General features: G+C 29.9%; 1 protein-coding gene across 1 annotated transcript in view; it reads right to left on the reverse strand.

Moving 5' to 3' along the window:
- The window catches only part of SI (sucrase-isomaltase), an 83,846-nt gene that overhangs the window by 24,897 nt on the left and 43,179 nt on the right, over positions 1-15,770 (reverse strand). The window contains exons 26-34 of the mRNA XM_019718139.3: positions 15,297-15,451; positions 13,445-13,613; positions 11,659-11,755; positions 11,455-11,567; positions 11,230-11,355; positions 9,603-9,731; positions 8,764-8,874; positions 6,486-6,548; positions 377-493 (exon numbers count right to left, since the gene is read on the reverse strand). Of these exons, the coding sequence (XP_019573698.3) occupies positions 377-493; positions 6,486-6,548; positions 8,764-8,874; positions 9,603-9,731; positions 11,230-11,355; positions 11,455-11,567; positions 11,659-11,755; positions 13,445-13,613; positions 15,297-15,451 (1,080 nt within the window). The remainder of the gene's footprint in view (positions 1-376; positions 494-6,485; positions 6,549-8,763; positions 8,875-9,602; positions 9,732-11,229; positions 11,356-11,454; positions 11,568-11,658; positions 11,756-13,444; positions 13,614-15,296; positions 15,452-15,770) is intronic.

Genomic DNA, 15,770 nt, shown 5'->3' on the forward strand with positions numbered 1-15,770 from the left:
ATTGTTTGAGAGATAATTTTGCCAAATATGTAATTATGATTTCTTACACCAAAGACAGAGTTGAGTGTGAGATTTATACCTACACTGAATGAAAATAAAATAAATGTTTATAAGCACTTATAAATAGTTAGAAAAAAAGGTTATTTTGGTTCCTTGGTCAAGGTGAATATATTCTACTTGAAAATTCAGGAAATAGCATTCATATACATAAAACTGTATATTAGCAGTCCTTTGCAAAAGAAAGCTTTATGGAAAAAGGAAATGAGCTGATTTTCACAAGGAATACTTTTCTGACACTATTAAAATCCAGTAAGAACTTTGTATGATCAATATACAATTAATAACTTAGATTATAAATTAGTAAAAGTTGACTTACAATCCACAAGCCATCAAACTTCATCTGGTTATTGTAGAAATCTATAATTTCCCTTTCCCACCACTCTGCTGTGGAATTCCTGAAGAAATCTGGAAAAGCTACATGAGCTCTGGAAGCCTAAAAAACATAAGGTTCAAACCCACATATATAAAATCATAAGAGAGTCTACATTTAGCTCACATGGAAACATCTATCCATCTGGGAAAATAAAGTTATACCCTTACCTCGTTAAAAAAAAAAAAAAATCATAAGAGAGACCATGTGTGTCTAAGTCAGACATTTATCTATCAGATTCATAAGTTGTGCACAAGTGATAATGAAGGCAACCTGATATCAACTTTAATTACATAAATGTATGTGATTTCTCTCCAACCACCCCAGCAGCAATGGAGAGTAAAAATAGAGAAGAGAGCAGCCTTGGGATCCTATATAAATTGTAAAGAAACAGTTCAAAACACATAGAAATATATTTGCAGTGCTTCTTAGAGTGACGGGGAAGTTTTTTGCTCTTCATCTTTACAGGCCTATTCTGCAGCTTTACCTTTGTGGAGCATGGTGGTTTAGCCTGTTTTTATGATAAAAAAAATTTGTGTTTACCTGGCTTTCTGCCCTTCCAGATCCAATATATCGTTCCATCACCCCAACTTTTTATTTTTCTCTCTCACATCTAACCCTCCCAACCCCACCAGACAAGATATGATTTACTCTTTTATCTACCAAGAAAATTCCCTACTTGCCAACCTACCCATATAAATTCCAAGGTCAGAGTCTGTGTGTTAGCAGAGGATTGATCTTTTGCAGGTAAATCAACTACCTAAAAGACACTGCATCACCTGCATGTTTCCTGTTATATTTTAGGACTATGTAGTAACTGCCAGAACAGTCTTCTCCATGAACAGTATATAAAAGGGCATTGTGCATAAAGAAAATGCAGAGAATAGGAAATATAAGGATTTGCAAAACATATATCATGGGTATTTTCAGAGTTAAAAGGAACTTCATTTAGTCATTTTGCCCCAGATTATATTTTACTCATAAGGAAAAAAGGCTCAGTGAAGTTACAGTCAATGAATATTTTCAATGCTAGGATCTCCTGTAGATCATAATGAGAAATAGTAAAAAAGGGAATACCACATTTTGTTTTGCAATTTCCATTGTTCTGCTCTTTCCACAACTCATTTATTTTACTGTTTTTTGCTTTGTTTTGTTTTCAGTTGGTTGCTTTTATTCTTTTAATAGAAATCATTGGTTATATCCAGGAGTTTCATCAGGTACATGTGATCCAATATGTTTATAGCTTTTATGGAAGAGTATCCCAGGTGATTCTACGTACGCCACTGTAAATTGAAGCTGCCCTCCAAAATCTATATAAAGAGGTCATGCCTACCTCTCCAGGGTTGCTAATAATACCCAAGATTAATGAATAGAACTCCAACTGAGATAAAACTCTGACTTTTTTTCCTCAACAACCTTTATTAGATTCTGTAATCCTTTGACTCTACTTTAGAAATAATTTGGTAAGTTTTAAGTAAATATGGTATTGAAATTTTTCACACTGAACTTGCATTTTTACATGAACTTATATGATTTAATTATCATGATGTGATCTACCTAAAAAAATTGCCAACTATGAATTTCATTTATTTTTTTTCTATTGTTTTGTTAGTATTTATTTCATTAATTTCTGGTCTAATCTTTATCATTTCCTTTCTTTGAGCTTAGGGCTTAGTTTATTCTTCTTTTCATAGTTCTTGGAGATACTGACTTAGGTTGTTTGTTTGAGATCTTTCTTCTTCTTTAATGCAGATATTTATTATTATAAATTTTCCTCTTAGTATTCCGTTTGCTGCATCCCCTATGTTTCTGTATGCTATATTTTCATTTTGCTTATATCAACATATTTTCCAATTTCTTTTTTAATTGCTCTTTAACCTATTAGTTGTTCAAAAGTGTGTTGTTTAATTTCCTCATATTTGTGAATTTTCAGGTTTTTCCTCTGATATAGATTTTAGTTTTACACCATCATGGCCAGAAAACATACTTGGCGTGATTTCAACATTCTTAAATTTGCTACCACTTGTTTTGTGACATAACGTGATATATCCTGGAGAATGTTCCATGTGCTCTTAAGAAGAATGTGTATTCTGCTACTGTTTGGTAGAATGTTCTGTATATATCTATTAAGTTCATATGGCCTGTAGTGTTGTTTAAGTACATTGACATTGCTTCTTAATTGATTTTGTCTGGTTGTTCTATTCATTATTGAAAGTGAAATGTTGAAGTCTCCTCCTATTATTTTATTACTGTGTACTTCTCAATCCAGTCCTGTCAATGAATGCTTTATACATTTAGGTTCTCTGCTATTAAGTGCATATATATTTATGCTTGTTATATCTTCCTGAAGACTTGATCCATTTATCAGTATGTAATGTCTCCTGTGAGAATTTTTGACTTAAAGTCTATTTTATGATATAAGTATAGCCACTCCTGCTCTCTTTCTGTTGCCATTTGTATGGAATATCTTTTTTTTTTTACTTTTTCACTTTCAGTCTACGTGTGTCCTTAATTCTAAACAGAGTTTTGTGAAGACAGCATATACAAAATTGACAAACTGCTAGCTACACTACCAAAAAAAGAGAGAGAGAGAGAGAGAGAGAGAGAGAGAGAGAGAGAGAGAGAAAAGTCAAGTAAATTAAATCAGATATGGAAGCTGAGAAATACCATATAATGCCACAAAAATAAAAAGGATCATAAAAGACTACTACCGTGTTTTCCTGAAAATAAGATCTAGCCAGATCATCAGCTCTAATATGTTTTTGGGAGCAAAAATTAACATAAGACCTGGTCTTATTTTAATATAAGACCCAGTCAATTAATATAATATGATATGATATAATATAATAAATATAATATAATATAATGTAATATAATAATATAATAAATATAATATAATACCAGGTCCTATGTTAATTTTTACTCCAAAAGAAGCATTAGAGCTAATGGTCTGGCGATGTTTTATTTTCAGGGAAACGTGGTATAACAATTATGTACTAATAAATTGGATAAACTAGAAAAACAAACAGATAAATTCCTAAAATTATAATTTAACAAGACTGAATCATGAAAAAAATAGAAAAATTGAACATACCAATTACTTGTAAGGACATTGAACCGATAAACAAAAATTTCCCAACAGAAAAAGTCCGGGACCAGAGGGATTCACTGGTTAATTCTACCAAACATTTAAGAAAGAATTTTTGTCAATTCTTCTTGAATTCATTAAAAAAAAAAAAAAAAAAAAGAAAAAGAAAGAAAAAAAAAACTGATATGAAGAGAATACTTCTAAACTCATTTTAAGAGGCCAGCATCACCCTGATTCCAAAGTCAAAGACACCACACACACACACACACACACACACACACACGCACAGAACAAAAACAGAAACAAAAACAAACACACAAACAAAAACGAATACAGAACAATATCTGTGATGACTATAAATGCAAACATCCTCAATAAAATACTAGAAAACCATATTTAATAGTATATTAAAAGGATCATACTCCATGAAAAAGTGGGATTTGTTTCTGTGATACAAGAATTGTTTAACATATAAAAATCAAATAATGTGATACACCACATTAACATAATAAAGTATAAAAATCACACATGATCTCAACAAACATTGCAGAAAGATGTTAGACAAAATTGAACATCCTTTCTTGATAAAAACTCTCAAACTAGGAATAGAAGGAAATTACCATAACACAATGAGGGCCATACATTAAACACCTACATCTAATATCATACTGATTCAGGAAAAAAAAAGTTTTTCCTATAATATCAGAAACAAAGCAAGGATGTTCACTCTTGCCACTTCTATTTAACAAAGTACTAACAATCCTAGCCAGAACAACTAGGCACAAAAAAGAAAAAAATAAAGAATCCAAATTAGAAAAGAAGAAGTGTCTCTGTTTGGGGATGACATACTCTTCTATGTAGAAAACTCTAAAGTACACACACACACACACACACACACACACACACAAACTGTTAGAACTAATAAACAAATTCAGTAAAAATGCAGAATAAAAATAAACATGCAAAAACCAGTAGCATTTCTATACACTAATGTGAACTATCTAAAACAGAAATTAGGAAAACAATTGCATTTGTAATAGCAAAAATACTTAGGAATTTACTTAAGTAAAGAAGTGAACAATTTATATACTGAAAACTACAAAATGTTGCTAAAGGATATTGAGAAAGACACAAACAAATAGAACAGATATCCCTGTTTATGTATTGGAAGAATTAATATTGTTAAAATGTCCACACTACCCAAAGCAATCTATAGATTCATAGCAATCGCTATCAAATCCCAATGGCTTCGTTTACAGAAATAGAAAAAAACAACAACAATGCTACAATTAATTTGGAAATACACACACACAAAAAAAACCCCTAAATAGCCAAAATAATCTTGAAAAAATAGAAAAAAGCTGGAGTCATCACATTTTCTCATTTCAAAACATATTCCAAAGCTATAGTAATTAAAACAGTAGGTACCAGCATACAAATAGTCACACAGATCAATGGCACAGAATAGAGAACACAGAAATAAATCAACAAATACAGACAGAGTTAACTGATCTTCGACAAGGGAGTCAAGAATATACAATGGGAAAAGGATGGTCTCTTAAATGATGGTGATGAGAAAACTGGATATTCACCTGCAGAAGAATGAAATTAGACCCTTATCTTACACTGTATACAAAAAAATGAGCTAATAATGGACTAAAGACTTAAATGTAACATTTGCAACAGCAAAACTTCTAAGAGAAAACATAGAGGAAAAACTTCATGACACTGGTCTTAGCAAACATTTCATGGATATAAAACAAAAAGCAAAAATAGGCAATTGTCACTACATCCAACTAAAATGTTTCTGCACAGCAAAGGAAATAATAAAGTGAAAATGGAACCTACAGATTGGGAGAAAATATTTGCACAAATATAGTATATAAAGAGTGAATTGCCAAAGTATATAAGAAACTCACACAAACACATGCACACACATACACACACACACACACACACAATAACACACTTAAAAATGGGCAAAGATTTGATTAAGCATGTTTCTAAAGAATACATACAAATGGCTAAGTCAATGAAAAGATGCTCAACTTCACTTATCATTAGGGAAATGCAAGTTAAAATCACAATGCAAGGTAAAATCACCTCACACCTGCTAGGCTGGCTATTATCCAAAATATAAAAGATAAGTATTGGTAATGTACGGAGATTCCTCAAAAACTTAAAAAATGGAACTACCATATGATACAACAATCTCATTTTGGGTCATTTATCGGAAAAAACTTGAAATCAGATTCTCAAAGAGATATCAAACTCCCATCCTTATTGCTGCACTATTCACAAGAATGACGGTGTTAAGATAACCTAAATGTCTATGAATGGATGAACTGATTTAAAAAAAAAAAAAAAGAAATGTAGTATATACATGTAATGGAATACTATTCAGTCTTACAAAAGAAGGAAATCCTGAAATATGCGATGACATGGATATTACGTTGAGCAAAACAAGCCAGTCACAGAAGGATAAATACTACATGATTCCACTCATGTGAGGTATGTAAAATAGTCAAATTCACAGAATCAAAGAGTGGAATGGTGGTGATCAGAGGCTGGGGTCTGGGGCAATAGGGAGTTGTTATTCAATAGTCATAAAGTTGCAATTATATTCTAGTGATCTGATGTACATCACTGTCATTGGGGTCAGGAATGCTGTATTGTGAACTTAAAAACTTAAGAGGGTATATGTCAGGCTAAGTGTTCCTACCACAATAAAAAAAAATCTGCTTAATTAAACAAGATAAAATGTAAACACTGCTTAATAGAGTGACTGACATATGTTGGCATACAGGGAAAAAAAATTAATCTAAATATAGTCTGACATGATCATTAGAAAATAAGCCATCTACTTTTTTAAGGAAAACCATTCACATTGAATAATTGGTCAAAGTGATAATTAAATCCAAGTGCTGACTTTCTTTTCATTATATAGTTCATGAATGTAAAACTTACATTAACAGCTTCATCTTCAGACAGACTTTCATTTATTGTTACATTAGGTAAATCTGGCCAAACCTATAAAGAAAGAAGAAATTGGAAAACAGTTTAAAATAAATTCAGTATGATGTGACTGGGTTGTAAATAAATTGCAATAGAGTTTTAGAGGCATATTATGGACTCAAGATCACAGATCACTAGCTCTTTCAGTTTGTTTTTTGGTTTGTTGTGTTTTTTTTTTTGGCAGTTTTTGTTTTGGCATATGCGCTATTTGCAAGCCATTCCTATTTGCCATACTATTTTTTTCTTTAATAAGGCAAATAAGAACAAAAAAAGCCAATCTTTCTTGTAGGTCGTGATTTTGAAACCAGTACATATAATCAAAGGTCTGGTCAAGATGGCCACGGGGTTTTGAAAAATTAATTTGGGGGATGTAATCAATAATGTCGTAAAGATTTTGTAGGGTATCCGATGGACACTTGTCTCATTAGGGACAGGGAAGATGTAGATGCCTGATCACTGCACTGTACACCTGAAGCTGAACAAAAATGAATGCCAACTATCATTTTATATATATATATATATATATATATATATATATATATATATATATATATGTATGTATATAGTTACAAGAAGCAGAGTACAGCATTAGGAATAGAGACAGTGGAAATGTAATGGCTCTGTGCGATGTCAGAGCGATAGTGGATGGGGTGAGCGGGGTTCACACAGTGTGAGAGATATAAATGATAAATGTCTAAGTATTACTTTGTCTTGTGTACCTGAAACTAATAAAAAATAAAAAAGAAAGAAAAAAAAATAAAAAATAAATAAAAATAAAAACAGCTAAAAAAAAAAAAAAAAAAAAAAAAAAAGAAATAATATGAGAACCATAAATTAAATTTAATTTAATGTAGTGTATTGTTTCTACAATTGTTTCTACAATTATTAAAATCTAAAAACAATAACTATATTTTGATTTGAAAGCTGTTAAAGATCTGACTTGGACAATGCCATACTGAGGCAAATATCTTTTTGATTTTCACAGTTAACACCAAATTTTATTTTCCTTCACTCCCATTTTCCCACCTCACCTCTGCCCCTGCCTCCCTGCCTACCAATGTTTTCCTCCACCGCAACCACAAACACACAAAACAGAGCCCAAATTCAATCATTCTGAAAATGTAGGAATTTAAATCTATGCTGTAGAAACAGAGTCCCATGTAAAAATGTGAATAATTACCAAACAAATAATTACCTACAAAGGATTTGTTGCTGATAGGGAATAGTGAAGGAATGGAATAAGGGATAGAAATCGGAGAAAATGTATAGAAATATAGAATGACAAAAAAATAGGAAGGAAAAATCTTTTTCTATGGTCAACATCATACTCTCTAATTGCATGTTTCTTAAAATATGATCTTTCACTACGTTTATCATAGAATTTTTTCTATTTTATTTTAACCTTTTTATTTTGAAGTTATTTTCAGACTTATAGTAAAGCTGCAAAAATTATACCTAGAGTTTTTGTATATTCTTTACCCCACTTCCTTAATATTAACATATTTATAACTAGTGTACAATTATTAGAAACAAAAAAAATTACATCAATAAAATACTGTTAACTAATCTACAGGCCTTGTTTGAGTTTCACTACTTTTATCACTAATGTCCTATTTTTGGTCCAAGATCCAAAAAGGATCCCACATTGCATTTAATTTTGTCTCCCATTACAGAATTTTTTTCTTCATTTTAGTTATGAATAGTGAATTTTTTCATTTACTCTTTTTAAATGTAAGCCAAATCAGGATATTTCATATAATATATTAATATACTCAGGTCTGAATATTATTCATTAAATGCAATACAGTGAATTATATTCCTTGTTCAAGTCAAGAATATAAGTATAGCCCTTAAAAACATTGTTTATTTTATTAATGATATGTTTTTAAGAGAAGTACAATCATTTAAATGACTATTGCAGTATAGAATAATGAATCGTCATCTTATTAATGGTAGTTTTATAATGAAATAAGAAATACAATAAAATACATTATAAAGATGAAACAAATAGTATTTGGACATACCACTTGTATGAATTCTTTCTCGGTTTCTAATAATTTGGATTGAACTTAAAGATTATATATTATTTTGTTCATCAGCTATGAAACCTTCACATTTTGTATAACATATCACTCCCTCTCAATATGTTTTTAACAGTTTTTTAATTCAACAGAAACTTTCAATGAAATAGCATATTTATATGTATTCCATTTCAAGGTTAATTCAGTACCTTTGCCCAACAAATATCACTGGTGTTAGGCCATTTGACAAAGACATCTTTCTCCTGTCCTCTTGAAAATGTAGGGTAAGGCTTCGTTTCATTTCCTGAAATTGCTGGATCCTAAAATTGAAATGAAATGCAAACCAGGTAACTATGTAATAAAAGTGGAGCCTCTTGGTAGTTCTTAAGGAATATTATAAATTTCCATTACTACATTATCATTATATTATGCTCACACGGACAGAGAAATGGACTGATGATATAAATTTTGGTGTTCTAGCTAGACTTCTAAATACCTTAGAAGAAAATTTTAAGAACTTTTGAAAATGTATTTTACTATGATTTCAAGCAAGATTACTAATATTTTTGTTTTATTTCTCCAGTGGTATTTCTGGCTGGGAAGCTTGCTTCCTGTGAGATATTGATAAAATATTCTCCACACCGAATCACCAACTTGAAGGCAAATTTTTAAACATGATGAGCATAAGAAGCAGTCCTAGAGAATGATTTGAGAATTGTCTAGGAATAGAAAATCCATCATTACTTTGTGATAGCTTCTATAAATTGAGGCCAGTTTACAGCTTTGGTGATCACTAAAATCTAGCTTGTCTTTGACTCCCAGCTTTAGCCTTAGATCACTAAAGCTATCTCAAGTATAAAGGTATCCTGGTGGCAGCTCACATAAATAAAATAATGTGTTAAAAGAAGAAAGCTTTTAGATTTGAGAGTAGAATCTAAAGTTATGTACTTCCTATTTTTAAATACCTTCCTGTACCCTCATTCTAGGAGATTAAACTTAATAAAATCAAGATAGTAAGACTCAGATAATATAAAATATAAATACTGACCAGGATAATAATGTATCTCATTCCTTCACCTCTTATTTTGTCAACAAACTGAGGAAGGTCATGGAATCTTTCCCCAATTGTAAAGTCTAGTTGCCTTTCCATGTAATCAATGTCTGTGTATTGAACATCCTGAAAAATATGAGAATTGTGGTAGTGGGGTAAGAAACACAAGTGTAAGTGAGTAACATTCTATCATACTTTTAAAGTATAAGCAATATGGAAATTCCAATGCCTCTTCACTCGATCCGAAAGAGAATTAATCAAGTAATGCAATTCTCAAGGAATAAAAGTAGCATGTAAACATGCAAAATATTTTAAGTTCATATAAATGTTTTGTTTTGTTAATAGCTCATTTAAAAATTTTGATTTAGAAGTAAAAATTATTTCAAATCAGTATATTTTGTTATATAATTCCCAAAGGAAACAGTAAGATAGGATTAAAGGAATTATGAGGCTATGAAATTATGTTAAATTGGAATTTTGTACATAACACGGAAACAGGTGTTGCTCTATTTCTGGAAACAAAGCAAATACAGAATAATTTCAAATAATTCTAACATTGCACAAGGGGAAGAGAGAATTATTAGTATTCTATTAATTATTATCCACCAAACTCATTTTTAAAATAATACCCAAGCTTAACTAAGCAAAATATTACTTAGAAATAAGTATTTACAAATATGCTTAAACTAATAAACATTTGAATGTTATGAAAATTTTAATTTGGGCCTAAATAACAAATTTGTTAATTCATTTCTGTTAATAGACATTAGCTCAATTTTTCTTCTAGGTGTTGTAAAATATTGGGCTGATATAGTGGATATCCCTTGTTATAAAAAAAATGGAAAACTTCCCTTTTTATAAAAAAAATTGACATGCATATTTCTATATCATCAAACTATACAGTTAATATAGGCATAATAATATATTCAGAAACCAAATATTGGATTCTACTACATATACTAAGGTCTTATAATGTGGTCCTTCTCATTCTTCTTAGAATGAATTTTATATACACCATGCATTCTATATTTCAATGCTTAAGTGTTACCAGGAGGATCTCTGGGATTCCTCAAAATCACTAAAAAATAAAATTACAGGGACCGATTATTTCTGGATACTTAGGAATATTTTCCCAAACATTGAGAAAAGAGGATATTCTTTCAGCACTCTAATTCCGTATTCTAATATCACAACTGCCAGCTATTCCAGGGCAAAAATCACCGTTTCACATCCAATTCCTTTTCTGTAATTTGTCACATCAGTTGATGAAACACGTTCTGAGGACCCTTACTCTCATCTAAAGAGAATACGGAGAATATGTCTGACTACCTATGCGACCCAAAGTTTATGAAAGAAATGTAAGTGCACAGTGACTTGTTTAGTACAACTCCAGGTAGTGGAATTAGAGAGAAAGAAGAAAAAGAAATGGTATTATCCCTTTTACTTTATCAATCAGATGAAGACATTTTATAAAAATCTATCCAATTCATTAGGTGCTACTAAAAAACTAAGCCTTAATTATTGCCAAATGCTAAAAATAATTTTAAAGTATATAAGTGCTTAATTATTTCATTCTATTTTTATAAATGATAGGTAACACTGTCTTAAAAGTTGATATACATACATAGGGGATCTGAGCAGTCATCATATCATCATATACTTGCTGAACTTCTGAAGTATTTCTGTATCCATAACGACATAATTGGAATCCCAAAGCCCAATAAGGTGGCATGACTGGTCGGCCAATTACCTTTGAAAACAACAACAAAAAAAATTATTTGTGAAGTAAGAGAATTACTTACATTATAAAGAAAACTGTATGCTTTTTAAAAAACAAATTTCATCATACTTCATGGTATTGCTGTGTTGCAACTTCTGGAGTTGGGCCCAGAAACATATAAAAGTCCAAGATTCCTCCAATTATGCGGTAAGTTAGAGCAGGAGTTGGCTGAAACGTAACATCTAGAAATCCAAAATATGATTACATTTTTATATATGTATAAAATATTATTTTTATATAAACTATGAGAAATTAAACAAATGATTGTTTTACCCATTGCATTGCTGTTAAGTAAGAGAACTCCATGAGCATGGCTCTCATCTTCCAGAGCCATATAATAGGGATGAAATCCATAGGAATTTAGTTTATACTAAAATAAAAAGAAATTAAACATAATATATATTTAGATATTAATACCATGTGAATTTTCTCAATGTGATATTTAAATTCACTATAAGATTAACTCTGGAAATTTAAATATTCCGTATATGCACAAACTGTTTTAATTAAACATATTTCCATTAGAAATTAATTTTTCCATTATTTGAACTGTCACTGCTTTAGAGAATGCCAATAATATTGGCATGTTCTAACACCCACAAATGTTGCCTCATAACTCATGTAAAACCAATTGGTATTAGAGTAGTTGGATTTCTTTCTACATGTTATGCGTCCTAATTTATTTTACAAATTGGTACTTCTTTTTCAATAATATAATTTCCTAAAAATAATTAAAGTGATTAAGGTGCTCAACATCTTAAGTACTTGAAATGGTAATATCTAATATCTAAGTTTATATCATAATTTATAATATTTAAAATAACTGATTTATATTTACTATATATATACTATATATTTATTATATATACTATATATAATATATGAATATACTATATGTAAATATATAAATATATAATATATATACATATATCAAACAGATATATAAAATATAAACATAAATATTTATAGTATATAAATATATATCATATATTTACATACTATATATAACATAGTTCATATTTATAAAGTGCTTAATTTCTTTTTTAGCTAGATCTTTTTATTTTTTAGAATAAGAAAACCTACACTCAGGGTCATGAACTGACTTGCCAAAGGTCACAAAACTTGTAAGTTGATGATCCCCAATCAAATTGTCATCTTTGGCCCACATTGAGTCCTAGTAAATTAATAGCATGTGAAGGAAAATTTACATATTGAGAATAAAGATTATATTAACCTAATAATACCAATACTAATGTTAAAGGGTTTTAAAGATAAACTGTGGTAAAACATATTTTATCAAACTGTTATAAAAGAAAAAAAAACACTTTTATAACCTAAATTTGAACTATTGTGACATAAATAAAAGTTGTTTGAGCACCTAACAATATAAAGTGGGTGCAATAGTATAAATACTTTATAATTTCATACTGAATATATCCTTTAATTATGCATCACATGTGGAAAGTGGAAATAAGCCAGTATGTTTATTAAAATGTATTTTTTCATGATATGTCTAAAATAATGATAGTTAATATTAGTTGTGCAGTGCATTAAATATTCATGAAGTGTATTCCATTAATAAGATGCTCATTTAGAAAAGTGACATTAGCCATAAAAACATTTTCTAAAGATGTAACTAGCAGTATGGACTCATAAAAATGCACAACTACAGTTGGGTGACATGAAGGAAGAAGCATCAAATCATTATTGAAGAAGTGGGAAAAAAGCTAAGGAAAATCCTAGTCAATTATTTTCTAAAAGCTGAGCATAAACATGGATTTGGCAGGAAATACTGACTGAATCTGAATGTCCTTTCTATATAGTTGAAAAGGTAAGGAATTGGGTAACTACGTGATTTCTCGCTGCACTCAATGTTATTGATCCAACCCTCTACTTTCACTAGTTATTAAAGGTGAATTTTGTGTGTGTTTTTCAGAAAATCACTATAATATTAGCCCCTTTATCATTACTTCTGTACTAAAGTACAGGCCTACATGCTGACTGGGATCATAATCATGGTCTTAGTTGCCTCAGGAGGAAGTCAAATATCGGTACCTACACCAGGGGGTTGGTCTCTTGTGAACATTCCCCAAGTATGCCAGTTTAAGTCTCTCTTAAATGCTGTGTGCTCCGCTTCCCCAAAACCATATATATATTCTGATGGCAGGCGGGTAGATATTTGAATGAACTGGTCATTAAAAGTAAATCCAGGTAGGTGAGAATCCCAACTGAAAACACAAGAAAATAATTCTACTTCTGTAAACATTTACAAAGTAGTATCGCAAGTAACAGTGGTAATTCTTTCTTGGGTGATCTAAAAATCAGTCATATTTTCCCTATATACCTTAGTTGTACCAAGATGCCGAATGGAAATAGGTAATGACTCTAATACATTTTTATTTTGGCTAAGTTAAGGAGTATCTAAAATATGTTTCAGATATTCAGCATTATTGTGATGAATCATAATGTGATTGATATGATTATATATGTTTACATTTAGATACACATTCCTTTTAAATATAAAATTAATATGAAGTTATAAATAATGTACGACCTGGAAGTAATATATGTCCAAGAAATTGAAAGTTATCCATTTTCCTGTTCCCTTGAGATAATCACAGTAAACTATTTTCTACATATAGAATAAAAATAAATCAAATATTAAAATTAATTCTAAAGCATAATGGGTATTTGAATTTCAAACTCTCCTTACTTAATACTCCCAAGAATTGTATTCGTCTTTTATTTTGTATTTATAAAAAAATCAGTGTTTACACAAAAATCCAGAAGAAATATATTACAGAGAATGTATTATTTTTCTAGGTACTTGCAAGAACATAAAACAGGAGGAAAAAAAAAATAAAGTTAGCAACATAAGGAAACATAAATATTACAAAGAATTTGGTACATATTTAAATTTTTATATTAACTATTTTGGAATAGTATTTACTAAAGAATAATGATTCCAAATAACAATAAGTATGTCTTCGTATCAAAAATTTTTTTACAAAATGACAGCTTATTATTCTTTGGAACAAAAATACTGTCAAAAAACAAAACTTATAAAAAAATACAAACATACTTTTCTTCATTTGTAACCATCCTTTTTTTTTAAGATTAAGATTTATTTATTTTTTTAGGATTCTTCAATTTAATGGAGGTCCAATTCCAACTGATTATAGAGAATAATAAATGCTTTCATAATTTTTTTTATCTTTATTAAATTTACTGAGGTGACATTGGTAAGTAAAATTATATAAGTTTCAAGGATAGTGATCCTGACAATACCTGAAAACATCCTGACCACATCTTCTAAAGGATAACATAGTAAGATTATATTACATAAAAGTATCTTTCAATATACTATAGTGTGTAGAGCATTTCACAAAAATAAATATAACTTTTGCTTAAATTTATTCATTATGACATAAAAATACCTGTATCTAGAAGTATGTAACAATTTCCTTTCATCAATACCTGGCAGAGGTCGGCAGAGGTCGTGTTAACTCTATCAGATTCTAGGACCAATAAACCCTATTTCAACAGTTCTAATAAAATAGCTACATAACACATTTCCAATTACTTATTTTACCAATACTCATCCTGCTTTTCAAGAGGAGTATTGGTTTGATTCTCAACTTGATTACAAGAATAAGTCTGATATTTAATAATAAAATTAATCAAATCCAAAGTGTAAATGAAATTTTAGACAATCCTTAATGGTAGTCCTATGATGTGCTAATTGTTTTGCTTAAAAATTTTCAAATAGGCCAAGTTATTTAAGACAACTGAGACCTTTTTCAGTGTGATGATACTCTAGCACAGTGAAGGCTGTGAACATAACCATCGTACTTTTCCCCTGTTAGTCTAAAATCAAAATATTGTTCATATCAAATAATTCAAACACTTACATAACTCTTCCTGTGCTTCTCCGTCGAATCCGGATGCCAAAAGGATATTCCTTGATTTCAACATCATACAGTCTACTTTCATAAGAACTTGTTGGCGTAGTTGGGATGTTTAATGGTACTGGAACTTCATATCTCTTATTATGGGGATCATAAATCTATTACAGAGAAAGGATGAAAACAGAAATGTTTTGCTCTTATTGCTGACATATGTAAATATCATTAAATAATTTGGATTGGTTTAAATAAGAATATTTAGAATTTTTTTTATGTAATTCTTAATTCTATTTCTATGGCCCATATACCTCTATTGAATTCCACATACATACATATTTTGGTAGCGGGATCAAAGTATGTATTGCATTTTATCTTTTAAAATATTTTGTAATTCATTTTTCCATATGATAAATGTTTCAATATTTTGTTATATGTATGATCCTACGAAGAATACTATGTTAACTTATGTTTATTCATGTC

This window comes from Rhinolophus sinicus, chromosome 17 (assembly GCF_057876585.1).
Source record: "Rhinolophus sinicus isolate RSI-liver-muscle chromosome 17, RSI-T2T, whole genome shotgun sequence".
Lineage (NCBI taxonomy): Eukaryota > Metazoa > Chordata > Mammalia > Chiroptera > Rhinolophidae > Rhinolophus > Rhinolophus sinicus.